Here is a 27,531-nt window from a genome sequence, read left to right as displayed (position 1 = left end):
AATCGAACCTGGGACCCTTGAGTCTGCAGGCCGACGTTCTATCCACTGAGCAAAACCAGTCAGGGCTGTTGGTGTTTTTTTTAGTATATTGTTTTTAATTGCTATACAAAGTTATGCTAAATGGATATTTCATAATTTACCAAGATAGTTATCATTTTATTTTTAAGTTTTTACATTTTTTAAATTACAAAAGCAGCTGTGGTTAATTTTTAAAAAAATACGTGTTGTTTTTTTTGTTGTTGTTTTACCAAATAACCTGCTGTAATTAGAATCGCTGGGTCAAAGAAAATGAAAAATTTTAAGTGGATTCAGGTTGCCTTCTGTAAAGGATCTACTTAAATCCTCTAATGATAGACCCCTCGCTCCTGCGTAAAAATAGCGTTTTAGATGTGCCCTTTTTTAGTTGGAAACTATGCAAAGTCTGATAATTGTGTCATCTCATAATTTCATATTCCCAAATGCCCCGCCATCATCATTTACTTTTGGAGGGAAACGTACACAATTTGCCCCTTCGCTTCATCCCTTTCTGCACTAGAGGAAGCTGTGTGTCCGCTCCCACGAGGGTATCATCATTTTGACGGAGCGCCGCCCTTTTACGGGCGTCTTACTTCCCTCTAAACCACAAATGCCTTATCCACTCCACACACAACCGCGCTGTCGGCGGACCCACGCCTTTAAATGACCGCTCCTTTGTCAACTCTGTGCCCACTACCTCTCCGGCGCTATCCCGGCTTCTACCAGCATCCGCGATCTCAGCCAACTCTGCCGTACGGACACCTGCCTTCGTCTAAGATGGCCGCTCCCATTGTGCCCAGCTACGCAGAGCGCACAGGGCGCCGCCATCTTTCCTTGTTCCCCAGCGGGCGGAGCGCGCCTTGTCGGCCTCGGATAGGCACCGCCTCTAAACTCTTACAGAAACGCGGCAAGGTTGACCGTCCGTCCAACCGGGAGGTAACAGCATCGAGGTGGCCAGGAATGATCGCGATTTCTTCCCACAGCCGTTACGGCCGCTCCGATCACAAACGACGGGGTGGGCGTGGGCAACGTACGTCATAGAGCGGGGCCCACAGTTGAAAGTAGGAAGTCCGGCATCGCTGGACTGTCCTCGTGGGACTCCCTGGTGCCTGCCGGTGCGCGTCCTTAGGAACCGCGAATGGGAAGTGGCTTCGGACCTGGGCTCAGCCTTCCGTCACTGCCCGTGGTGTCCGGAGGGGCTGGGGATCAGGTGAGTCGGGGCTGGGGATCAGGGGAGTCGGGGCTGGGGATCAGGGGAGCCGGGGCTCGGGATCAGGGGAGTCGGGGCTCGGGATCAGGGGAGTCGGGGCTCGGGATCAGGGGAGCCGGGGCTCGGGATCAGGGGAGTCGGGGCTCGGGATCAGGGGAGTCGGGGCTCGGGATCAGTTGAGCCGGGGCTGGGGATCAGGGGAGCCGGGGCTCGGGATCAGGTGAGCCGGGTCTGGGGATCAGAGGAGCCGGGGCTCGGGATCGGGGATCGGGATCAAGTGAGTCGGGGCTCGGGGTCAGGGGAGTCGGGCTCTGGGCTCGGACTCTCGGCTTGCGGAGCTCGTGACACGTGCGCGTGTGGGCCGTTGTGGTTGGGGATTTTTTCGGATTCCGTCACGAAGGGATCTGGCCGTTGGTGACGGGGCCTCGGGCAGGCAGGCAGGGACTAAGAGTGGGAAGAAATCACCCACCGGGAACCCGACTCTCTCTGGGTTTGAGGTTCACGTGGGTCGCTCCGCTTGTGGGACTCAGCGGGTGAGAGCTGGGGCGGAAAGTCTGTCAGCGGACGCAGTGCTCGGTGGCAGAGAAGCCTGGGTTTGGGGGCGCCCCTTTTGGTTTCTGGGGCATGTTTGGGGTTTAATGTGACATTCAGTATAGGACTCGTACAGACGCCTGGTGGGGTTGTCACCGCTGAGAGGTCAGGGCCCCCAGAATCATTAGGTTCTGGCTCAAACCTGGATTCCCGGAAACAGACCGGAAGGATGCCTGCCCCCAGTTAACCCAAAGCCAGGTCACTCCTTCCAGTGCTAGTCCGTCCTAAAAACTTGTGGGTCCCACTGATGCCTGAGGGGCGAGTCCCTAGTAGGGACTGGAACCAAAAAGGTTCTTGGTTTCTGGCAGGAAAGAATGCAAGAGGGAACCTGTTACAGAATTTACCAGGCGACCAAAAAGACACAGGAGTACTTGGAGACACAGAAAAAACCTATTTATTTTCAGATGTTTCGCATGTACTAGTACAGTGACTCAGGGGAGACTGTTTCTCTCCAAATCCTGAGCAAACCAATATGGAGGAAGCTCTCCCTTTATACCGTTTGGTTTCTTTTCTTTTTTTTAAAAAAAAAAATATATATATTTTATTGATTTTTTTTACAGAGAGGAAGGGAGAGGGATAGAGAGTTAGAAACATCGATCAGCTGCCTCCTGCACACCTCCTACTGGGAATGTGCCTGCAACCAAGGTACACGCCCTTGACTGGAATCGAACCTGGGACCCTTCAGTCCGAAGGCCAACGCTCTATCCACTGAACCAAACCTGTTAGGGCTCCCTTTGGTTTCTTTTTCCCCCAAATATGGATGGAACTTCCGGACCTTTCGCAGGCTTTGCAAAAAGCCCGGTGTGTTAGGATGGGGGCCATGAGACCACACCTAAAGGCCTGGCGCAAGCACTGATAACCCCCTCGGGGGGTTGTGTATTGTTCATGGTTTGTGGCTTCTGTAAAATGTGAGTATTTAGGTAAACAGGTCTTGCAAGACCAGATTATGAAGAAAGGGGCAGTGACTTAATTATAGGCAATCAAGAATGTACATTAGGGCCCTGACCAATTTGGCTCAGTGGACAGAGCGTAGGCCTGCGGACTCAAGGGTCCGAGGTTCTATTCAGTTCAAGGGCATATACCTTGGTTGGAGGCACATCCCCAGTCGAGGGTGTGCAGGAGTCAGCTGATCGATGTTTCTCTCTCATCGATGTTTCTAACTCTCTCTCCCTCCCCTTTCCTCTCTGTAAAAAAATCAATAAAAAATATTTTTTTAAAAGAAGAATGTACATTAGGTTACTGGCACAGATTCAGATTGCTGGCCCCCCAAAAATGTCTTACTTTCCCCATCAAACCTTGGAATGAAGTGGAAGAGCAGGGGTTTTGTTTTTGTTTTGAGAAAGCTTTATTAAAGCTGGAGACAGCGAACCAAGGAAGGGCTTAGGGCAGAAGCAGCAACAGGAGAGAGCCTAAGCGGGGCTGCTTCCTTTTCACTGAGAAGTCAGAGAAAGGGGGCCTTGGGATAGGTTCAGGGCATAGCTCACCTCCCCCTCCCCCCCCCCCAGGAGCTGCCACTGCCCATTGCTTCCCCCACTGCAAGTCTCTAGGGGCCCTTAGACTTTAGTAGAAGAGGGAAGAGAATAAACCAAGGGAGGGAGAACGTACCTGGAAAAGCAGGTTTTATTGAGCAAAGAGGACAAGCAAGAAAAGCCACTCCGCGCCCAGCCGGGTGTGACTCAGCGGTTGAGCGTGGACCCAGGAACCAAGAGGTCACCGGTTCAATTCCAGGTCAGGGCATGTGGCCGGGTTGCAGGCTCGATCCCCAGTGGAGGGCTGTCAGGGCATGTGGCCGGGTTGCGGGCTCGATCCCCAGTGGAGGGCGTGCAGGAGGCAGCCAATCAATGATTCTCTCTCATCACTGATGTTTCTCTCTCTCTCTCCCTCTCCCTTCCTCTCTGAAATCAATAAAAATATATTTAAAAATTTTTTTAAAAAAAGAAAAGAAAAGCCACTCCGCAGACAGAGTAGGGAGGGCTCTCCTCACAAGAGAAAGGAGACTCCCTGTCCCCAGAGGTTGAGGTTATATCTGTTTGTAGTTTCTGTGGGAAATTGCCAGTATGGGAAAATAGAGAATGGGGTGGGGGGAGTTGGGTTTAACGTCAGTCTTTACAAAGTATGTTTTGTGGTCCGGTTTTGTTAATGGTATGAGTAAATGCTTGCTGTATGAGCAAGCTGTTTGTAGTAATTTTTTTTCCTTTTCTTTATTTTTTTAAAAATATATTTTATTGCCGAAACCGGTTTGGCTCAATGGATAGAGCGTCGGCCTGCGGAGTCAAGGGTCCCGGGTTTGATTCCGGTCAAGGGCATGTACCTTGGTTGTGGGCACATCCCCAGTGGGAGGTGTGCAGGAGGCAGCTGATTGATGTTTCTCTCTCATCGATGTTTCTAGCTCTCTATCCCTCTCCCTTCCTCTCTGTAAAAAATCAATAAAATATATTTTTAAAATATATTTTATTGGTATTTTACAGAGAGGAAGGGAGGAGAGAGAGTTAGAAACATCGATGAGAGAGAAACATCAATCAGCTGCCTCTTGCACACCCCCTACTGGGGATGTGCCCACAACCAAGGTACATGCCCTTGACCGGAATCGAACCCGAGACCCTTGAGTCCGCAGGCTGACGCTCTATCCACTGAGCCAAACCGGTTAGGGATCCTTTTCTTTATTGATTAAGGTATTACATATGTGTCCTTATCCCCCCATTGCCCCCACCACCACCACCTCCCCGCTCATGCCCTCACCCTCCTGGTGTCTTTGTCCATTGATTATGCTTATATGTATGCATACAAGTCCTTTGGTTGATCTCCTCCCCTTCCCCCCACCCTCCCCTACCTTCCCTCTGAGGTTTGACGGTCTGATTAATGCTTCTCTGTCTCTGGATCTGTTTTTGTTCATCAGTTTATGTTGTTCATTATATTCCACAAATGAGTGAAATCATGTGATATTTGATCTCTTTCCAACTGACTTATTTCGCTAAGCATTATGCTCTCCAGGTCCATTCATGCTGTTGCAAATGATAGGAGTTCCTTCCTTTTTACAGCAGCATAGTATTCCATTGTGTAGATATACCACAGTTTTTTAATCCACTCATCTGCTGATTGTCACTCAGGCTGTTTCCAAATCTTAGCTATTGTAAATTGTGCTGCTGTGAACATAGGGGTGCATATATCCTTTCTGACTGGTGTTTTTGGTTTCTTGGGATATATTCCTAGAAGTGGGATTACTAGGGCAAATGGGAGTTCCATTTTTAGTTTTTTGAGGAAACTCCATACTGTTTTCCACAGTGGCTGCCCCAGTCTGCATTCCCACCAGCCATGCACGAGGGTTCCTTTTTCTCCACATCCTCACCAGCACTTGTCCTTTGTTGATTTGTTGATGATTGCCATTCTGACAGGTGTGAGATGGTACCTCATTGTCATTTTGATTTGCATCTCTCGGATGATTAGTGACTTTGTGCATGTTTTCATATGTCTCTTGGCCTTCCTTCTGTCTTCTTTCGAAAAGTATCTCTTTAGGTCCATTGCCCATTTTTTGATTGGGTTGTTTATCTTCCTTTTGTTAAGTTGTATGAGTTCCCTGTAAATGTTGGAGATTAATCCATGCTATCACAAAAGGTAAGATTTCCTTCTTTTTTATGGCCAAGTAGTATTCCATTGTGTGAATGTACCACAACTTTCTTATCCACTAATTTACTAATGGGCACTAGGGCTGTTTTCAGATTTTGGCTATTGTAAATAATGCTGCAGTGAGCCTGGGGGTGCATATATTCATTCCCAGGAGTGGAATCACTGGGTCCAAAGACAGTTTCATTCTTAAATTTTTGAAGACACTCTATACTGTTTCCCACATTAGCTGCACCAGTCTTCATTCCCAGCAACAGTGCACGAGGGTTCCCTTTTCTTTACATCCTCACCAACACTTGCTGTTTGATTTATTGATGATGACCATTCTCACAAGTATGAGGCGATATCTCATCGTGGTTTTAATTTTCATCTCTCTGATGAACATCTTTTCATATTGCCCATCTGTATGTCCTCTTTGGAGAAGTGTCTATTAGCATCCTTTGCCTATGTTTTTCATTGGATTACTTGATTTCTTTATGTTTAGGTGTATACGTTCTTATATATTTTGGAAATTAACCTCTTATCAGATGTATCATTGGTGAATATGTTCTCCCATTCGGTGGGTTGCCTTTTCATTCTGTTGATGTTTCCTTTAGCTGTGCAAAAGCTTTTTAGTTTGATGTAGTCACATTTGTTTATTTTTTTCCTTTGTCTCCCTTATCTGAGGAGCTATCTTAGCAAAAAAACAAAAAATTGCTGTAAGAAATGTCTGAGCCCTAACCGGTTTGGCTCAGTGGATAGAGCGTCAGCCTGCAGACTGAAGGGTCCCGGGTTCGATTCCGGTCAAGGGCATGTACCTTGGTTGCGGGCACATCCCCAGTGGGGGGTGTGCAGGAGGCAGCTGAATCGATGTTTCTCTCTCATTGATGTTTCTAACTCTCTATACCTCTCCTTTCCTCTCTGTAAAAAAATCAATAAAATATATTTTTAAAAATTATTAAAAAAAAAAAAGAAATGTCTGAGATTTTACTGCCTTTGCCTATTTTTCTTTTAGGATTTTTAAATTTATGTTTTTAATTCATTTTGAGTTTATTCTTGTATATGGTATAAGTTGGCAGTCTAGTTTCATTTCTTTTTTTCATGTATCTGTCCAATTTTCCCAATACCATTTATTACTAGACTGTCTTTACCCCATTATATGTTTTTGCCTCCTTTGTCAAATATCAGTTGACCATAAAGGCGTGGGTTTATTTCTGGGCTCTCTATTCTGTTACATTGGTCTATATTCCTGTTCTTCTGCCCGTACCATGCTGTTTGATTACTATGGTCTTGTAGTAAGTATAGTTTGATATCAGGTAGTGTGATACCTCCAACCTTATTCTTCTTTCTCAGGATTGCTAAGGCTATTGGGGTCTTTTATGAGGCCATATAAATTTTTGGAATATTTGTTGTAGATCTGTGAGATATGCCATTGGTATGTTAATAGGAATTGTGTTGAATCTATATATTGCTTTGGATAGTATGGATATTTTATTTATTTTTTTAAAATATATTTTATTGATTTTTTACAGAGAGGAAGGGAGAGGGATAGAGAGCCAGAAACATCAATGAGAGAGAAACATTGATCAGCTGCCTCCTGCACACCCCCCACTGGGGATGTGCCCGCAACCAAGGTACATGCCCTTGACTGGAACCGAACCTGGGACCCTTCAGTCCGCAGGCCGATGCTCCATCCACTGAGCCAAACCGGTTAGGGCAATATGGACATTTTAATGATGTTAATTTTTCCTATCCATGAACATGGATATTTGTTTCCACTTATTTGTACCTTCCTCAGTTTCTTTCTTCAGTACCCTATAATTTTCCAAGTATAGGTCATTTACCCCCTTGGTTAAATTTATTCCTAGGTACCTTATTTTTACTTGTTGCAGTAGTATGTGGGATTGTTTTCCTAATTTCTCTTTCTGATAGTTCATTCTTGGGCTACAAAAATACCACTGATTTCTGAATATTAGTGTTGCATCCTGCTACCTTACTGAATTCATTTATCAGTTCTAGTCATTTTTTGGTGGAGTATTTAGGGTTTTCTTTTTTTAAAAAAATATATTTCTTTTATTTATTTCAGAGAGGAAGAGAGAGGGTGAGAGAGATAGAAACATCAATGATGAGAGAGAATCATTGACTGGCTGCCTCCTGCACACCCCGCACTGGGGATCGAGCCTGCAACCCGGGCATGTGCCCTTGGCCAGAATCAAACCTGGGACCCTTCAGTCCGCAGGCCAACACTCTATCCACTGAGCCAAACTGGCTAGGGCTAGGCTTTTCTACGTACAGTATCATGTCATGTGTGAATAATGCCCGTTTTACTTCCTCTTTTCCAATTTGGATGCCTTTTATTTCTTCTTCTTGTCTGATTGCTGTGGCTAGGACTTCCAGTACTATATTGATTAAGAGTGGTGAAAGTGGACATCCTTGTCTTCTTCCGGATCTTAAGGGAAACACTTTTAGTTTTGCCCATTGAGTATGATGTTGGCTATGGGTTTGTCATATATGGACTTTATTATGTTGAGTTTTGATCCCTTTATTCCCACTTTGCTGAGAGTTTTTATCATAAATGGATGCTGGATTTTATCAAATGCTTTTTCTACATCTATTGATATGATCATGGGATTTTTATCCTTCATTATGTTTATGTAATATTTCACTTTTATTGATTTGCTAATATTGTACTAACCTTGCATCCCTAGAATAAATCCCACTTGATCATGGTGTATGATCTTTTTAATGTATTGCTGGATCCAGTTTGCTAATATTTTGTTGATGTTTTCGCATCTATGTTCATGAGAGATATTGCCTACAATTTTCTTTATTTGTAGTGTCTTTTTCTGGTTTTGTTATTAGGATAATGCTGGCCTAATAAAATGAGCTTGGAAGTGTTCTCTCCTCTTGAATTTTTCTAATAGTTTGAGAAGGATAGGTGTTATTCTTCTTTAAATATTTGGTTAAATTCACCTGTGAAGCCATCTGGTCCAGGACTTTGATTTCTGGGAGGTATTTTTTAATTACTGCTTTGATTTCATCAGTTGTAATTGGTCTGTTCAGATTTCCTGATTCTTCCTGATTCAGTTTTGGAAGATTGTATATTTCTAGGAATTTATCCATTTCGCCCACGTTTTCCAACTTGTTGCAATATAGTTGTTCATAATATTTTCTTAGAATCCTGGGTATCTCTGTGATGTCAGTTGTTACTTTCATTTCTGATTTTATTTATTTGAATCCTCTCTCTTAGATTCATGAATCTGACTACAGGTTCATCAATCTTGTTTATTTATTTTTTATTATTATATTTTATTGATATTTTATAGAGAGGAAGGGAGAGGGATAGAGAGCTAGAAACATCGATGAGAGAGAAACATCGATCAGCTGCCTCCTGCACACCTCCCACTGGGGATGTGCCCGCAACCAAGGTACATGCCCTTGACCGGAATCGAACCCGGGACCCTTCAGTCCGCAGGCCGACGCTCTATCCACTGAGCCAAACCGGTTTCGGCTTGTTTATGTTTTTAAAGAACCAGCTCTGCTTGGGTTTTTTATTACTTGATAGCTAATTTCCTTTGATTGCTGAGCAATATTTGATTGTCTGAAGATCCTATAAACATCTATAATCAGATTTATGAGTAGACATAAATTTTCATATCATTTTGGTAAATACCAAGGAATGTGCTTTTGGGATCTTATAAGAGTATGTTTAGTTTTGAAAGAAACTGCCAAACTGACATATGTCTAACTACAGACATTGTCCTAGAGGGTGAAAGCCTCTGGGACACCAGAATATTGGGGTCCTGCCCTAACTGGTTTGGCTCAGTGGATAGAGCATTGGCCTGCCGACTCAAGGGTCCCAGGTTCGATTCTAGTCAAGGGCATGTACCTTGGTTGCAGGCACATCTCAATAGGAGGTGTGCAGGAGGCAGCTATTCGATGTTTCTCTCTCATCGATGTTTCTAACTCTCTACCCTTCTCCCTTCCTCTCTGTAAAAAATCAATTATATATATATATATATATAATATTGGGGTCCTTTCTTTTTTTTTTAAATATATTTTATTGATTTTTTACAGAGAGGAAGGGAGAGGGATAGAAAGTTAGAAAAATCGATGAGAGAGAAACATCGATCAGCTGCCTCCTGCACACCCCCTACTGGGGATGTGCCTGCCACCAAGGTAGATGCCCTTGACCGGAATCAAACCTGGGACCCTTGAGTCTGCAGGCCGACGCTCTATCCACTGAGCCAAACCGGTCAGGGCTGGGGTCCTTTCTTTAAGCAAAGGGTATGGTAACAGTGACAACATCTGGGCCCAGAAGGAATGTCCACTCAAAGTCAGTTTGCTCCTCATCCCACAGGTCCTGGCTCCCCAGTAGTAAGAGGCATCAAGTAAAGGAATGAAGGAAGAAAAAGGAGGCTCTTCAGCTTGGATACCATAATTTCTGGGGACAACTTTAACTGGAAACCTAGATTTCTAACTCTAAGAACTTTATGGCAGATACAGAGGACACAACATACATAGAATCCATGGAACTCAGTATTTCCTGAGCACAGAAGAAAATGATGGGAGCCCAGGTAATGTTTTATTTCTTTTACCTTTCCTTGGTTTTCTTACAGGTTTGTGGTGACATTTAAAAAAATCAACTAGCCCTAACTGGTTTGGCTCAGTGGATAGAGCGCCGGCCTGCGGACTGAAAGGTCCCAGGTTTGATTTCGGTCAAGGGCATGTACCTTGGTTGCAGGCACATCCCCAGTAGGGGGTGTGCAGGAGGCAGCTGATCGATGTTTCTCTCTCATCGATGTTTCTAACTCTCTATCCCTCTCCCTTTCTTTCTGTAAAAAATCAATAAAATATATATATTTTTAAAAAGGCTATCATAAAAAATAAAATAAAATAAACTAAATAAAGGATACATTGGGATAATTGGGTTCTGGATAAATTAACTTAGACTCAAATTCGAAGTTAGGACAAAGTGAGATCAGGAAAACACCGTTTCTAGGGGTCATTCTCAATGACTAATATTGGAACATAATGTGCGGTGTGGTGGATTCTATGGGTCACATGAGCTGTCACTTTGCCTCTAATATCTCTGAGTTCTGTGAACTGTGCTAGCAAATGACTGAACCCAAGAAGAAGGTTATGGGAACCTCAGATTTGTAGTCAATCAGACAGTGGGTTTCCCGGAGACCCACTACTTAAGACTGGTGTCTGAAGTGTGGACAACCTTGTGGAAATGAACCCTTAACCTGTGGCATCTGCACTACAGGCAGTTAATGCCAGAAGTTCTTGGTGTGGAAAACCCACACATCTGGTCCCAGAAGTGTTCTGTATTAGCGTGTAAAGGAAAACAGCAGCAAGTTTTTCCCAGACAGGTACCTAACAAAGTACTCCAAAACGTAGCAACTTCAAACACAGGTTTTTTATCTCTCACGTTCTGTGTGTCAGTAATATTGGCTTGGCTTAGCTGCTTCATGTTGTTTTTACCCACAACACTTCTCACACCAAATGGGAACGTTTTTTCTTCCTGACGCCAGATATGTGCGCTCCAGTTCTCTGACATTGATGTTGTGGTTGCAGGCAGGTCAGGACCCCAATATTCTTTTTTTTAAATATATATATTTTATTGATTTTTTGCACAAAGGAAGGGAGAAGGATAGAGAGTTAGAAACATCGATGAGAGAGAAACATCGATCAGCTGCCTCCTGCACATCCCCTACTGGGGATGTGCCTGCAACCATAACATTACACAGATTTAAGGGTTCAGACCTGCAAGAATGCCCCCCATTTAAGATGCCAATCCCAAGTCCTGGGCCTCCTGTACTTCCAAATGACCTGTTATAAACCAGGGGTTTCCACAAGCCCTTCCTCAGGTTTGCTAATTTTCTAGAACAACTCACAGAATTCAAGAAAGCATTTTACTTAACGTTTATAGGATTGTTATAAAGGATACAACTCAGGAACAGTGACATGGAAGAGATGCAGAGGACCACGTATTGAGGTGTGCTACTCTTTCATTACCTCAATATGTTCCCCAACTTGGAAGCTTGCCAGACCTATGGTTTGGGGTTTTATGGAGGTCTCATTTGCTGGGCTTCATTGGTAAAATCATTGGCCATTAGGCTTGAACTCAGTGTCCAGCCCCTCTCTCCTCAGTGTAGGTTTTAGGGGTGGGGCTGAAAATTCCAATCCTTTAATCAGTGTTTTGTTCCTCTGGCAACCAGTCCCTATCCCAAAGCTAACTAAACCCTTCTGCCCCCTTGAGTCATTAGCATACAAAAAATACTTATCAGCCCGAGTGGTCTGGCTCAGTGGATAGAGCGTCAGCCTGCGGACTGAAGGGTCCCAGGTTCGATTCCGGTCAAGGGCACATGCCAGGGTTGTGGACTGGATCCCCAGTGTGGGGCATGCAGAAGGCAGCCAATCAGTGATTCTTTTTCATCATTGATGTTTCTGTCTCTCTCTCCCCCTTTCCCTCTCTGAAATCAATAAAAATCTATTTTTAAAAAAATCAGTGAAAACGTATTTCTTTAATATATTTTATTGATTTTTACAGAGAGGAAGGGAGAGGGATAGAGAGATAGAAGCATCGATGGGAGAGAAACGCTGATCAGCTGCCTCCTGCACACACCTACTGGGGATGTGCCCGCAACCAAGGTACATGCCCTTGACCGGAATCGAACCTGGGACCCTTCAGTCTGCAGGCCGACGCTCTATCCACTGAGCCAAACTGGTTAGGGCTCAATGAAAACATATTTTAAAAAACATTAATATCTCTAGACATTCTAAGCATTTAGGACCCATGTGTCCCAGGAACCAGGGACAAAGATCAATTTTTTTTTAAAGCATATCACTGCTGTATACTTTGCTCTAGTCTCTCATGAGGCCATAAGCCAGAGTAAAGTGTGATCTGAAGACTCAAGTGGGGAAGAATGCACTTCTAAGTTCATTGACTTGGTTGTTGGCAGAATTCATTTCCAGAAAGGCTGAACAAACGAGATCCTCAGTTTATACCTGTCTGCTGAGGCAGACCACTCTAACTTCTTGCCATGTGAGCCTCCCCGAATGCCACCTTGTTTCATCAAAATCATCAAAGGGCGGATCCCATAGCAAGATGGATGTACATATAGCCTAATTGTAAGAGTGCCAGCTCATCACTTTTGCTGTATACTTTCTTAGAAACAATTTACTAGTCAGCCCATGCTCAAGGGAAGGGCACTGCACAGGGGTGTGAGTATCTAGAAGGTCATAAGGAATTTGCCTGACATTTGTCTCTGATTCCTGGGAAGTTGCTCTTAGGTGTCTAGCTATAGACATTTTGTTTGGAATTTGTTAGGATATCTGAATCTGAGGTTAGCAGTGTTTAATCCAGGCGTGGGCAAACTACGGCCTGCGGGCCGGATCCAGCCCGATAGGCTGTTCTATCCGGCCCGCGGAGCCGAAAGAGCGGAGGGTTCTCTTGCTCTCCCCTCCGCTCCTTTACTTTGAATTTATATTAGTTCACACAAACACTCCATCCATGCTTTTGTTCCGGCCCTCCGGTCCAGTTTAAGAACCCATTGTGGCCCTCGAGTCAAAAAGTTTGCCCACCCCTGGTAATCAGTACTGAAAACTTTTAGCTTTTAGATCTTTGAATACTGCTTCTACGTTACTCTTTTCTCTTTTAGAAACTATAAGTAGGCGTACGTTAGGTTTGTTGATGCTATACTCTTTTGCTAAATTTATTTCAGAGAGAGGCAGAGAGAGGGGGAGAGTGATAGAAACATCAATGATGAGAGAGAATCATTGATCAGCTGCCTCCTGCACATCCCCTACTGGGGATCCAGCCTGCAACCCGGGCATGTGCCCTGGCCGGGAATGGAATCGTGACCTCCTAGTTCATTGGTCAACACTCACCCATCGGCCAGGCTATGCTATATGTAATAGCCTCTTCCTTATGTTTTTATTCTCTTCTCCCTCTGCTGCACTTTCTGTTATTTCTTCAGTTATATATTCTGGGTCACTACAGTGTACTGAATATACTATTCATCTGTCCATTAGTATATATATGTGTGTATGTTTTTTTATTATAAGTTTTTTCCCCTAAAATCATCCTGATCAACTTTAATCGTCTATTTGCATTTAAACATACATTGTATAATTTCTGTTATTTTATTTATTATTTTTTAAAATATATTTTTATTGATTTCAGAGAGGAAGGGAGGAGAGAGAGATAGAAACATCAATGATGCCAAAACCGGTTTGGCTCAGTGGATAGAGCGTCAGCCTGCGGACTGAAAGGTCCCAGGTTCGATTCCGGTCAAGGGCATGTGGCTTGGTTGCGGGCACATCCCCAGTAGGAGGTGTGCAAGAGGCAACTGATCGATGTTTCTCTCTCATCGATGTTTCTGACTATCTATCCCTCTTCCTTCCTCTCTGTAAAAAAACAATAAAATATATTAAAAAATAAAAGAAAGAAAGAAACATCAATGATGAGAGGGAATCATTGATTGGCTGCCTTCTGCATGCCCCCACTGGGGATTGAGCCTGCAACCCAGGCATGTGCCCTTGACCAGAATCAAACCTGGGACCCTTCAGTCCACAGGCCAATGCTCTATCCACTGAGCCCAACTGGGTAGGGCTCTGTGGGTTTGTGTGTTGTTGTTTTTTTGTTGTTTTTTTAATATATTTCATTGATATTTCACAGAGAGGAAGGGAGAGGGATAGAGAGCTAGAAACATCGAAGAGAGAGAAACATCGATCAGCTGCCTCCTGCATACCCCCTACTGGGGATGTGCCCGCAACCAAGGCACATGCCCTTGACCGGAATCGAACCAGGGACCCTTCAGTCCGCAGGCCGACGCTCTATCCACTGAGCCAAACCGGTTTTGGCTGTGTGGGTTTTTTTTAATATATTTTATTGATTTTTTACAGAGAGGAAGGGAGAGGGGGAGAGAGTTAGAAACATTGATGAGAGAGAAACATCAATCAGCTGTCTCCTGCACACCCCCTACTGGGGATGTGCCCACAACCAAGGTACATGCCCTTGACCGGAATCGAACCTGGGACCCTTGGGTCTGCAGGCCGATACTCTATCCACTGAGCCAAACCGGTTAGGGCATGGTTTTGTTTTTGTTTTTGTTTTTGTTTTTTTTAAATATATTTTATTGATTTTTTACAGAGAGGAAGGAAGAGGGATAGAGAGTTAGAAACATCGATGAGAGAGAAACATCGATCAGCTGCCTCCTGCACACCTCCCACTGGGGATGTGCCCGCAACCAAGTCACGTGCCCTTGACCGGAATCGAACCTGGGACCCTTCAGTCCGCAGGCTGACGCTCTATCCACTGAGCCAAACCGGTTTTGGCAGGGCATGGTTTTTTTTAATATATATACTTATTAAAAACACTTGTCTTGTAAATTCTAGATGTGGGGTTTTGTTGTAATCTAGGAATATTTTATTTGTCCCGATGTTATTTGTACATTAGTATTTGGAAATATGTGCTAAACTATATATATAAAGAGAAAGATAGGTTTTGTTTTTACTAAAATATATTTGAGAAAAGTACATAGATGCAGGCTATGTGGTAAAAACTAGAACAACTAACATTTTCCATGTTAGTAAAGGGCGTTATCACAGTAAACAGGACTGTGTTATTACAGGAATTGCTGACATTGGAGGATGTGGCTGTGGAGTTCAGCTGGGAGGAGTGGCAGCTCCTGGACCCTGCTCAGAAAGACCTGTATTGGGATGTGATGTTGGAGAACTATAACAATCTGGTTTCACTGGGTAAGGACAGCTCCCTGTGTCACTTAGAGGTGCCCTGTCACTGGCCTTTGCTCTAGTACTTGATGAAAGCTTTGTAGTCACTGTGGTCATCTGAAGAGTCAGCGGATTTTCAGTCTCCCCTCTGGGCCCAAACAGAGGGGTATCGTCTCCTCTATCCTGAAAGAGATCTTTTACTTTGCATGTGAGAAATTGTAATATTTCCCATCTTCACATTCTATACCATATTCACGTCACTGTGTCTATGTCATGTGTCATTTCTCCTGATCAGGGTATCACACTGCCAAGCCAGATGTTCTGTCCAGGTTGGAACATGGAGAAGAACCACGAATAGAGGATGATATCTTTACTGGAAGCTGTCCAGGTGAGTGAGTGAGTGAGTGAGAGCCAGCAAGGGAGTGGCCCTGGAAGTCATATTCTAGTCATTAGGAGAAGGGCTCGCCCAGCTGGCAAGGCTCAGTGGTTGAGCGCTGACCTATGAACAAGGAGGTCACGGTTTGATTCCCGGTGAGGGCATGTGCCCAGGTTGTGGGCTTGATCCTCCGTGTGGGGCGTGTAGGAGGCAGCCGATCAATGATTATCTCTCATCATTGATGTTTCTATCTCTCTCCCTCTCCCTTCCTCTCTGAAATCAATAAAGATATTTTATTTTTAAAAGAGAAAAAAGAGAGAGAAGGGCTCACAGCTCTGAGGGTGTCTGAGGATAGCTAAACGGCTCCTCCACATACGGATCTCCCGAGATAAGAACTCTTTCTCTTTGTGGTTGTTTTGCTTTAAACATACTCCTTTTTTCTTCTTGGATCTGATACTTTTTCACCTTACATCTTTATGGGATGTGATGGTCGACAATGAAGAGCCAGTCCCCACCGCATCATCTTTTAAGCATTTTTATTCTTTTGTTTGTTTGTTTTTGTTAATGCTTACCCGAGGATATTTTTTTCCATGATTTATAGAGAGTGGAGGAAGGGAAGGAGAGAGAGAGAGAAAGACATCGATGTGAGAGAGACACATAGATTGGTTGCCTCCCACATGCACCCCGACTGGGGCTGGGGATTAAACCTGCAACCCAGGTACCAGCCCTTGACTGGGAATCGAACCTGCAACCCTTCGGTGCACAGGCTGATGCTCTAACCACTGAGAAACACTGGCCAGGGCTAAGCACTTTTATCCTAAGAAATTGGTTATTCTCTCTTTACTAGGAATCAGGAACGTTGACAGTTGTCTACAGGAGCACTCGCACAACCAAATAGTTCTGAAGAGCATACAACAATGCAATGAAAGGAACGCACTTAGAAATACTTTTCATCTGAGCAGAACAAATATAGCCATAATGCATAATCGTATGTTGGAATTATGTAGGAAAGCTTTGAAATCAAGTTTAACTCACCAGAAGGAAAGATATGAAGTAAAGAACCCCACTGAGTTTAATGGAGATGAGAAATCCTTTCTACATGGTCATCATGAACAGTTGTACACTGGAACGGAAATCCCTAAAAGAGAAAAACACATTAGCACTGAATTACAAGTCTTTAAGCATCAGAAGACTCATAAAATAGAGAAATCCCAAGCTTGCATCCAAGGTGAGAAAGCCTGCATCAGGACATCTCAGCTCATGAACCATGGGGGCATGCATACAGGGGAGAAAAGCCATGGATGTGATTCATGGAAACCCTCCAGAAATGTCATTCTCACTCAACATCAGAAAACTCAAACACGAGACAAACGCTATATAACCAACGAATATAGAAAGGGCTCTCCTGTGAACACTGGTCTCACCAGACACCAGCAAACCCATTCAGGAGAGAAATCCTATATCTGCAGCGACTGTGGGAAAGGGTTCACCGTGAAGCGCTACCTGATTGCACATCAGCGAACACATAGTGGAGAGAAGCCTTACGTTTGCAACGAATGTGGGAAAGGCTTCACTGTGAAGAGCAATCTAGTTGTGCATCAGCGAACTCACACGGGGGAGAAACCCTACGTATGCAGTGCGTGTGGGAAAGGCTTCACCATGCAGCACTATCTTGTTGTACATCAGCGAACACACACTGGAGAGAAACCCTACGTATGTGATGAATGTGGAAGAGACTTCACTGTGAAGAGTAATCTCAGTGTTCATCAAAGATCTCATACAGGGGAAAAATCTTATATATGCAGCGACTGTGGCAAAGGCTTCACCGTGAAGCGCAAGCTCACTATACACCAGCGAACTCATACAGGAGAGAAACTGTACATATGTGAGGAATGTGGGAAAGCCTTCACCACTAAGTGCACTCTCATTATACATCAGCGAACTCACACAGGAGAAAAACCCTATGCGTGCGATGCGTGTGGGAAGGCCTTCAGCCAGAAGATAAGCCTCAGACAACATGAGCGATGTCATACAGGGAAGACACCCTTTGTGTGTAGTGAGTGTGGAAAACAATATTCTCACAGATATGGTCTCATTACCCATCAGAGAAGTCACACAGGAGAGAAACCTTATGAGTGCAAGGCATGTGGGAAAGCCTTCGCCACAAAGTCAGTCCTCAATGTCCACCAAAGAACTCACACAGGAGAGAGACCCTACAAGTGCAGCATTTGTGAGAAAGCCTTCTCCCAATTGTCACACCTTGTTAAACATCAGAAAACGCACACAAGAGAAATGGGTAGTTTCATTCAAGTTGGAAATTCCTTTAACGGAGAGTCACAGGTCATTACCTGTGAGTGAAGTCATGCGGAACAACACACCTATTAATGCAATTTCCGTGGAATGCCTTCTGGGACAACCACGGCCTCATTAAACACCGGTGTTTCTAGCAGATCAGGATGCAAACATGGTAATGCCTGTTAAACGTGTGCCCTGAGGAGATGAAGGAATTTACCCAGGAGATTAACTTGGTGAAGACAGTGACCGTGGCAGTGCCTTGAGTGATCCTTACCTCACATTTTCTGTCGGTGAAAACATGTTGGAAAAACTCTGATACGTCCAATGTGAAGATGCCTTTCCAGCTTCATTATATGTCTCAGCAAAGCTTTCTAGCTTCAATATATGTATGAAAAGTGTATATTGAGACAAATTCTGTGAATACAGAGACGAGGAAAGCCTTCAGTGGGAAGACAGACTTTATTATCAGGGATTGTCATAGATCATCAGTGTGTCTATCAGTTTGTAGAAATATGAAAAACAGACAAAACAATAAAAAACAAAGAAATGGGGTAACCCACGGGAAAGCCTCTACCCAGAAAGAAGACCTCAGTGAGAGAGTTCACACTGGAAACAAACCTTAAGAGAACTGCGTATATGACAATTTCACCGATGCATTCTATCCCATTGTTTGAAAATCATATAGAAGTTAAGGCTTTATGAACATGCTAAATTTAGAGCACTTTTAGTCAAATGTCAGAGAACTTACAAGGAAAGAAGTTCTATGAAAAGGGATAATGTTTGAGTGGGGGTTTTTTTTGTTTGTTTTTTAAAGACCAAACTACTACACCACTGCTGGTGGTGGTTTTTATTTTGAATCTGTACCAATGGTTCTCAAACTTCAGCATGCTCCGTTTCTTTTAACTATATTTTTCATTGATTTCAGAGAGGAAGGGACAGGGAAAGGGAGATAGAAACATCAATGGTGAGAGAGAATCATTGATAGGCTGCCTCCTGCACGCCCCCTACCTGGGATCAAGATGGCACAACAATGGGAATCGAACCATGACCTGGTTCATAGTTCCACACTCAACCACTGAGCAACACCAGCTGGGCTGAGTGTTCTCTGTTATAAGTCTAACTTCATTTTATATTAGATAATTCACCTGATAAAAACCAGTGTGCTTTCCTCATTCCTGATTAATTTTTACTGTTAAATGCAACACAGGAGTGTTCTATGACCTCATACTATATGATTAGCTCTCACCTTTCTTTGGCTCCAAAAATAATTGTAAATTTATCATACAGAAATAGTTTAAAGGGAAACATTATTTTAAATTTATAATATAACACATATTTATACTTACCCAATTTATACTTACCCAATCAAGTTTATAAGAATGGCCAAATTTTTTTTTTTAATTTTTATTGATTTCAGAGAGGAAAGGAGAGAGAGAAGAAAGAGAAACATCAATGATGACAGGGAATCATTGATCGGCTGCCTCCCTGGGACCCTTCAGACCGCAGGCCGACGCTCTATCCGCTGAGCCAAACCATCTAGGGCTGGCCAAATATTTTATAAAACCACCTTCAAAGTTATTTTTATAAAATGTTTAATTTGAAATTATTTTAACTTACAAGAAATTGCAAAACAGTTCATAGACCTTCCTAGTATTCTTTACCCAGCTACTCCCAGTAAAAACATCTGATAAAACCATTTTTTATTGAATCCAGAAAAATGACATTGAAACTCTTAACCTTATTTGGATTCTATTAGATTTTACATGTATTTTTTTAAAGTTTGTAATTCTAAGCTTTATTACCTTATATAGATCCACATAACCACAACCATGATGGAAAATTGCTTAATCCACAGACTCCTCCATGCTAACTTTTTTAGGCTCATATCCTCTATCTAAACCTACCTCTGGCAAACACTTGACCTGTTTTCCATCAGTTTAATTTTGTCATTTCATAAATGTTATATAAATCATTTTTATAATTGGATTTTATACATTTTATATAAATCAATTGTATTTACTTATAAAAATTTATAATGTTTTACTAATAGGGACCAAGTAAGCATTTTGTGTTTTTGTCACTTGGCAAATTGCTTTTAATTATTTGAGTTGAGGATAGTTTTCTTTTTATTAGTGAGTACATACACTGAATATACCAGTTTGTCTAGCCATTCAAACTCATGAAAGATTTGTATTGTTTCCTGGTTGCAGCTGTTGATGCTATGAAATCTGCATACAGGGTTTTGTGTGAATGTAAATGTCTATTCCTCTACGATACATATGCAGGTAATGATTATTGGGATATTTGGTAAGTTATACTTAGCTTTATAAGAAATTACCAAACTCTTCCAGAATGGCTGTACTATTTTACATTCTTCCCAGAAATATGTGAAGTCTTAAGTTGCTCAACATCCTCGCCAGCACTTGGTGTTGTCGTTACATTTTACATTAACCATTCCAATAAGCATGTAGTAGTATCTGATCTTGAGCTTAACTGCATTTTCCTAATGGCTAATGATGATCAACATTATATTATTGTTATTTTTGGAGTTATTTTTAAGTGGAAGTTTGTACCTTTTGACCACCTTCACCAGTTTGCATCCCACCATCCCTTCCATCCCCACTCCTCTGGCAACCAGCAATCTTTTCTCTGTATCGGTGAGTTTGTTTTGTTTTAGATTCTACATATTAGTGAGATCATACAGTATTTGTCTTTCTCTGACTTATCTCACTTAGCATAATATCCTCAAGGTCCATTCATGAGTTGCAAATGTCAGGATATGCTGCTTTCTCGTGGCTGAATAATATCCCATTATGTCTACATAGGTATATAATCCTATATAATAAATGCGTAATATGCAAATAGACTGGATGGCCCAACAGCGGAACGACCATCCGGACAACCATCTGGAACCATGCTATGACACCCACTGACTGGTGCCAGGCCAGCCAAGGCAGGTGCGATGTGATGGGTCAGGGGCCCGGCTGTCACCCATGATCGCCCCACAGAGGGAGGCTCAGGCCACGGATCAGCAGGCTGCAGCGGGTGGGCAGGGCCAGGTCCTGGGTCCTGGGTCCTGGGTCCCGGGTGCCGGCAGCCGGGGGAAGGAAGGCCTACTTTTGCACAAATTTCGTGCATTGGGTCTGGTGTATATATAACATACTATATACATAACACATCTTCTTTGTTCATTAGTCCATCGATTAACAGGTTATTTTCCTTTCTTGTCTATTGTAAATAGTTCTATAATGAACACGGAGATGCAGATATTTTTTCGAGATATTTTGTTTTCTTTAGATAAATACCATAAGTGGAATTTCTGGGCTGTATGGTAGATCTCTTTTTTAATTTTTAAGGAATTTGTACTGTTTCCCAGAGTTGCTGCATAAATTTTATAATCTCATATTTTTATGTTTACATACTGTCATGAAGAGACATCTCATGATTTATTTAACAAATTACCTGATATACATTCATATCTGTATTAGTTACTTTTGATTTCCTCACAAACCTGTATCTCCCTAAAACTTAATGTCTAAAGGCAGCAAACATTTATTCTCTTTCTGTGGGCTGAGAGTTGAGTGCCTGGTACGGGCTGGCTCACCTGGGGCTGCATGGTCTGGATGTTTTTGTGTGTATTTTCCCCACATGTTTTAGCCTTCACAAAATGGGTGGCTCCCATTCTGCAAGAGGCTAGCCTGGTTTCTGTGACGATGGGTTAGAAGAGCTCCAAGAGACAGACAGAACATGTTCCAGTGAGCAAGTCTGCTGTCCGGTGTCGCTCTTGCTATTGTTCCATTGGACGCATTGGTCAGAGTACCGTGGGGGGGCTGTTATCCGAAGGTGTGAATACAGAGATGTAAGAATACTTTATGTTGCAATACTTTATGTTGCAAGCACAAGGTTATTTGCTAAAATTCATGCCATAAATATCCTAGTACCTGTTTCTTTTCAAAAAGATGATTCCTACTGAATCAGTTATTTAAATTGGTGGCTCTCCAGTAGCTCTCCGCCTGCTGCCCCACCCTCCTGTAGCTCCCCCCGCGCCCCCTCATACCTTGCTGCCCTTCCCCCTCCTGTAGCTCTCTGCCACCTGCTTGTAGCCAGTAGCTTGTTGCCGCCCTCCTTTAGCTTCCTCCACCCCCCTGCTCCCCCCTCATAGCTTGCTGCCCTGCTCCTTTCTGTAGCTCTCCGCTGCCTGCTTGTAGCTCGCTACCCCACCCCCATGTTGATCTGTGATCCAGTCATTATGCATTAGGCGGTGGGTCATTACGCTTCACTGCATAACGACCATTTGCATATTACATCTTTATTAAATAGGAAGATGTGTGTGTGTGTGTGTGTGTGTGTGTGTGTGTGTGTGTGTGTAATTTATTTCAGAGAGGATGGGGGAGGGGAAGAGAGATAGAAGCATCAATGATGAAAGAGAATCATTGATTGGCTGCCTCCTGCATGCCCCACACTGGGGAATGGAACCCACAACCCTGGCATGTGCGCTGGCCAGGAATTGAACCGTGACCTCCTGGTTCATCTCAACCACTGAGCCTCGCTGGATGGGTGAAAGTGGATCTCTTACATTGATGGTAGGAATGAAAAATGGTACACTGAATCTAGAAGGTAGTTTGGCAAAATATATATATATTCTCTGTTCAAACGTCCCTTCAAGCTGATTTCTACTAGAAATTTGGCCCAGACCCCCCCTACCCCCTATCCACAATTTGCCTTTTCTTAAGAGTGAGTTCCGTGTTTTACCAAGGCCTCCACTTCCTGTAAGGTGGTGGCGTCCATTGGCTGTTTCCTAACTTTTGTAGGAGTAAATGTCACTGCCATGTTAATTTTCTTGTCAGCTGCTGAAAATTACCTATCCCACGTCATTTTTGCGTTATGTAAGCTGAGCCTGTGCCCATACAGATATATCGGGGGGGTTTGTTTGTTTTTTACCAAGGGTTGGGGTGCCAGGATATGGGACAAGTTCGGTGAATTTGTAGCTTTCCAGCCAGCCCTGCTCATGTGCACAAAATTGGCCGCTTTGCCCTCCGTAGAGCCGCTCTTCCAAGATGGCCGCCCCCACAGGCACAGCAAGAAGCCCCGGCCATGTTGCTTCTGTGGAAAACCGGGAAATGCAGTTGTCTTTTTTTTTTTTTTCTGCAAAAATGCCTGAGACCTTTGGGGGGCGATGAGGAAGGGGGCAGCGTTCTGTAAATTTCGTGCAGTTGCTGGCGGGTCCTGGTAGTTTCTGGAGTCAGATCAGTGTCTGGGTCTCTGGGTGCACCGTGGGGAGGGAGGGCCTGTCCAAGTGCACCTTGGGTGATGCGAGTGGCATTGCAGGGGAGCCCTAAGGTGTCCGCAGAGGCGGGTATTGTGCGATTGGGGTGCCTGTGGCCGCGGTCAGGACCTGCTCTTGTGGTTAAAAACCTTCGGAGATAAACATCTTAGTCCCGAGGGCACATTTTGTCATTTTCTTGCTGCTAACTCTCTGTGGGCTGAGCGAGTTCAAACTGCAGAGTGGCCTTCGTCGGTGAATGCTCTGTGTGGCTCTGGTTTGTTTGGGAGCTAAATGATGGATGGACTTTTTGGGGGTCAATGTACTGGGGTAATGGGAGGAAGCATCTGGGGTTCCATGCACATCCGGGCTGATCCTTTGGCAGCCCTGATACCTGGGCCTGCCTGTGTGAATCCATTGTAATTAGTTATTAATAACTAGGGGCCCAGTGCATGAATTCGTGCAGCTTGAAAGGAACTGTGGGCCGGGAGGCTGTGGTGGGCACAGGGGCAAGTCTTGGCCTATTCTCCACACCCCCACCCGGCCCCTCCTGCCATGGCCCCTGTTCCCCTGTCTGCTGGCACCCCTCCTCCCACTGCTGCGGCTCCCACACGCTGACGGCGGCACTGAGCGATTGGGGCCAGCGCCAGCAATGGGTGCGAGCGGCGGCTGCTGCCCCTATCGATAGCCCCTCAGGAGCAGGGGGAGGTGGAGAAGCCCTGAAGGGAGATTGGGCCGGTAGCTGCTGCTCACACCCACTGATGGTACCAAGCTATTGGGGCCTGCACCAATCTCTGCACTGACAGCAGTCAACACGGCTTCTCTCTGAGCGGCGCTACCCCTGTGGGAGCGCACTGACCGCCTGGGGGAAGCTCCTGCATTGAGCGTCTGCCCCCTGGTGGTCAGTTTGTCATAGTGATTGGTTGTTCTGCCATTCGGTTGATTTGCATATTAGCCTTTTATTATATAGGATACCTGACTAATGATTGAGGACTTCATTGAGTATAAGATTGAGAAATGGTCACGGAATGGAGATAATTAAGGAAACGTGATGTTTCAATGCAATATTGTGTTTTGGGGTGAATCCTGGGTCAGAAGAAGGATGGTTCAATGCAATATTGTGTTTTGGGGTGAATCCTGGATCAGAAGAAGGATGGTAGTGGAAAAATTTGTGAAATGCAAGTAGCGTCTGTAATTTGGTTGTGTATTATACCGATGTTAATTTCTCAATTTGACAAATGTACCACAGTTATCCAAAATGTTCACGTGAGGGAAAGTCAAATGAAGTTATATGTGATCTCTCTGTAGTAGTACTTTGTGACTTTTGTGTAAATATATATTTTCCCAAAATAAAGTTACTAAAGTAAGTCTAATTTATGTTTATTATATTACAGTAAAATTGGAGAAAACAGGTAGGATATACTTTTACTGTAATTTTTCACAAACATATTTCCATATTACAAAATGTTTATGTATATCTACATGTAATTAATATAAAAGTGGCTATAATAAAGTCGTGGGTGAACTGGTGGGATGGTAACTAGAGTCACATAAATGTGAAGTATCATGGAGGCTCTCCGGAGCACGCTGTGCCTTCTCCCCTCTCCCCCACCCGGCCCCCCTCACCAAAGGCATAGTTCTCTCTCTGGTCTCCTAAACTCCATGACCCTCCTGTGCTTCCGTAATTTGTTTCCTGAAGCCTATTTCTTCCACAGCTCACTACTTCTACCTCTGTGTCTCTAACTAAACTTTTTCTTATATATAAAAACATGGAATATACATGAAAAACATAAAATTCAGCCCTGACTGGTTTGGCTCAGTGGATAAAGCATCACCCTGCGGACTGAAGGGTCCCAGGTTCGATTCCGGTCAAGGGAATGTACCTTGGTTGCGGGCACATCCCCAGTAGGGGGTGTGCAGGAGGCAGCTGATCGATGTTTCTCTCTCATCGATGTTTCTAACTCTCTATCCCTCTCCCTGCCTCTCTGTAAAAAATCAATAAAACATATTTTTTAAAAATTCAATTACATCCAGTTCAGTTTATTTTATATATATATATATATATATATATATATATATATACACACACACACACACACACACACATATTTCAGAGAGGAAGGGAGAGGGAGACAGAGAGATAGAAACATCAATGATGAGAGAGAATCTTTGACTGGCTGCTTCCACTGATTGGCTGCCTCCTGCACACCCCCACTGGTGATTAAGCCCACAACCCAAGCATGTGCCCTTGACCGCAATTGAACCTGGGACCCTTCAGTCCACAGGCTGACGCGCTCTGTCCACTGAGCCAAACCAGCTAGGGCCAATTACGTTCAGTTTATATTATGATCCTCTCATTATTCAAATTATTTTTTTTCTTAAAAAATTATTTGCCCTGGCTGGTGTGGCTCAGGAGTTGAGTGTCCACCCATGAATCAAGATTCACCATTTCGCCGGAACCGGTTTGGCTCAGTGGATAGAGCGTCGGCCTGCGGACTGAAGGGTCCCGGGTTCGATTCCGGTCAAGGGCATGTACCTTGGTTGCGGGCACATCCCCAGTGGGGGGTGTGCAGGAGGCAGCTGATCGATGTATCTCTCTCATCGATGTTTCTAACTCTCTATCCCTCTCCCTTCCTCTCTGTAAAAAATCAATAAAATATATTTAAAAAAAAAAGATTCACCATTTCAAGATATATATACACATATATATGTGTATATATATATATATATATGTATATAATATTCACGTCGTAATTGTACAATTTATTAACATTTAGGAAGTTTAGAGCTGTGCCATCATCACCACAATTCAGTTATTAGAAAATGTTATGACCTCATACATGAACTAATTGGATGGTTATTATTGAGTTTGGCAAATTCTTTATATATTTTGAATGCAAGTCCTTTACCAGATGGATGATGTGGAAATGTTTTCTCCCAACCTCTGGCTCCATTCTTCACTCTCTTAAACGTTGTGCTTAGAAATACAAACGTTTAAATTTTAATTAAGTCCAAGTGTTACTTTTTTATTTCATGGCTCATCTTGTACTGTCTTCTCTCAGAATTCTTTTGCTAACTCCGGTTCAGGAAGACTGTCTCCCGTTTGCTTTTCTAAGTTTTATAGTTTCAACTGTTATGCTTAATCAGTGATCTATTTTGAGTTCATTTTTGTTTAGGGTTGGAGTTGGGGTCTCAATTTTCTATTCCGAAAATAGATGCACAATTATCCCAGCGTCTTTTGTTGAAAAGACTTCTCCCTTTGGCTTACCTTGGGACCTTGGCCAAAAAACAACAGACATTATTTTTGGATTCTCAGTTCTGGTTGTGCCTTTCTCATTGGCTCCAGACCTTTGCTGGCCTCACTTTGCTGGGCCTTTCTTCGAGGCCCCATCTCCATGACAACTGCAGCTGCTCCCAGCAGCTTTTTCCCTGGGTGCTGATGGCCAGCCTCACACTGTGCCAGTTTCTCGAAATCTTTTTCTGTTCTTAAAAACCACTTCCTGCAAGAAAATTTCCCCCAGAAGCTTCATGTTGGTGTCTATTTACTAGATGTATGACCTTTTTTCTTGGCAGAATTTTATTCTCTGCTGCTATAGCAACAACTGAGCTCAAGACGGCATGGAAACTGTGTGTGTGTGTGTGTGTGTGTGTGTGTGTGTGTGTGTGTGTTTTAATGTTGTCGGGGGTGGCCAGGGAGAGGGTCAATGGGGACTCAGGTAATACTTTAAACAATAAAATATTTAAATAAAAAAAATGTTGTACAAACTGTAAAATAAAAGCTGCATTCGTGCCCTGACTGGTGTGGCTCAGCACCATGCAGTGCACAGCACAGGCCATGGGCTGATCCCTGGTGAGGGCATCTAAGCAGGTTTCGGGTTTGGCCCCCTGTCCAGAGGTACAGGAGGAAACGCGTCCATGGATCTCTCTCCCATCAGTGTTTCTGTCCCCTCCCTCCCCTCCCCTGCCCTCCCCTCTTCTCTTCTGTCTCTCTCTCAGTCTCCCTCCCCCTCCCTCCTTCCCTCCATGGAAAAAAAAAAAAAAAAAAAAGCTCCTGTCATAAGACTTCTTTGCTCAGACCGCCCAACGCAATTCAACTCGCTTCTTACTTGCCTCCCGAAGCTTGAGTCTCTGGAAATACACTCCCTTTATTTTATTTTTTAAATATATTTTATTGATATTTTACAGAGAGGAAGGGAGAAGGATAGAGAGTTAGAAACATCGATCAGCTGCCTCCTGCACACCTCCGACTGGGGATGTGTCCTCAACCAAGGTACATGCCCTTGACCGGAATCAAACCTGGGACATTTCAGTCCGCAGGCCGAGGCTCTATCCACTGAGCCAAACCGGATTCGGCTACACTCCCTTTAAACAAAAGTCAAAGAGCTCCGGAACAAGATTAAATTCGTGAGCTTCTCACCTGCCAGCCAGCCCTGGCTACTG

The 27,531-nt window shown here is 43.8% G+C and overlaps 1 protein-coding gene across 2 annotated transcripts; it reads left to right on the top strand.

The window, feature by feature from the left end:
• The first annotated feature begins 910 nt into the window (after positions 1–910).
• On the top strand, positions 911–18,343 carry ZNF614 (zinc finger protein 614). Of its 2 annotated transcripts, none has more exons than XM_080644979.1 (5): positions 911–1,251; positions 9,777–9,993; positions 15,058–15,184; positions 15,453–15,545; positions 16,381–18,343. In XM_080644979.1, exons 2-5 carry the CDS (start codon positions 9,979–9,981, stop codon positions 17,889–17,891), a joined length of 1,746 nt encoding a protein of 581 aa, XP_080501105.1. In that variant the 5' UTR covers positions 911–1,251; positions 9,777–9,978; the 3' UTR covers positions 17,892–18,343. The 2 variants fall into 2 exon arrangements, with proteins under 2 accessions (XP_080501105.1, XP_080501106.1); XM_080644980.1 differs by having other exon boundaries at positions 938–1,225.
• Positions 18,344–27,531: the final 9,188 nt, after the last annotated feature.

Source organism: Plecotus auritus, assembly GCF_963455305.1.
Source record: "Plecotus auritus genome assembly, chromosome: 10".
In the NCBI taxonomy this organism is placed as follows: Eukaryota; Metazoa; Chordata; class Mammalia; order Chiroptera; family Vespertilionidae; genus Plecotus; species Plecotus auritus.
The sequence above is the reverse complement of the archived record's forward strand: the minus strand, read 5'-3'. Positions and strand labels throughout refer to the sequence as shown.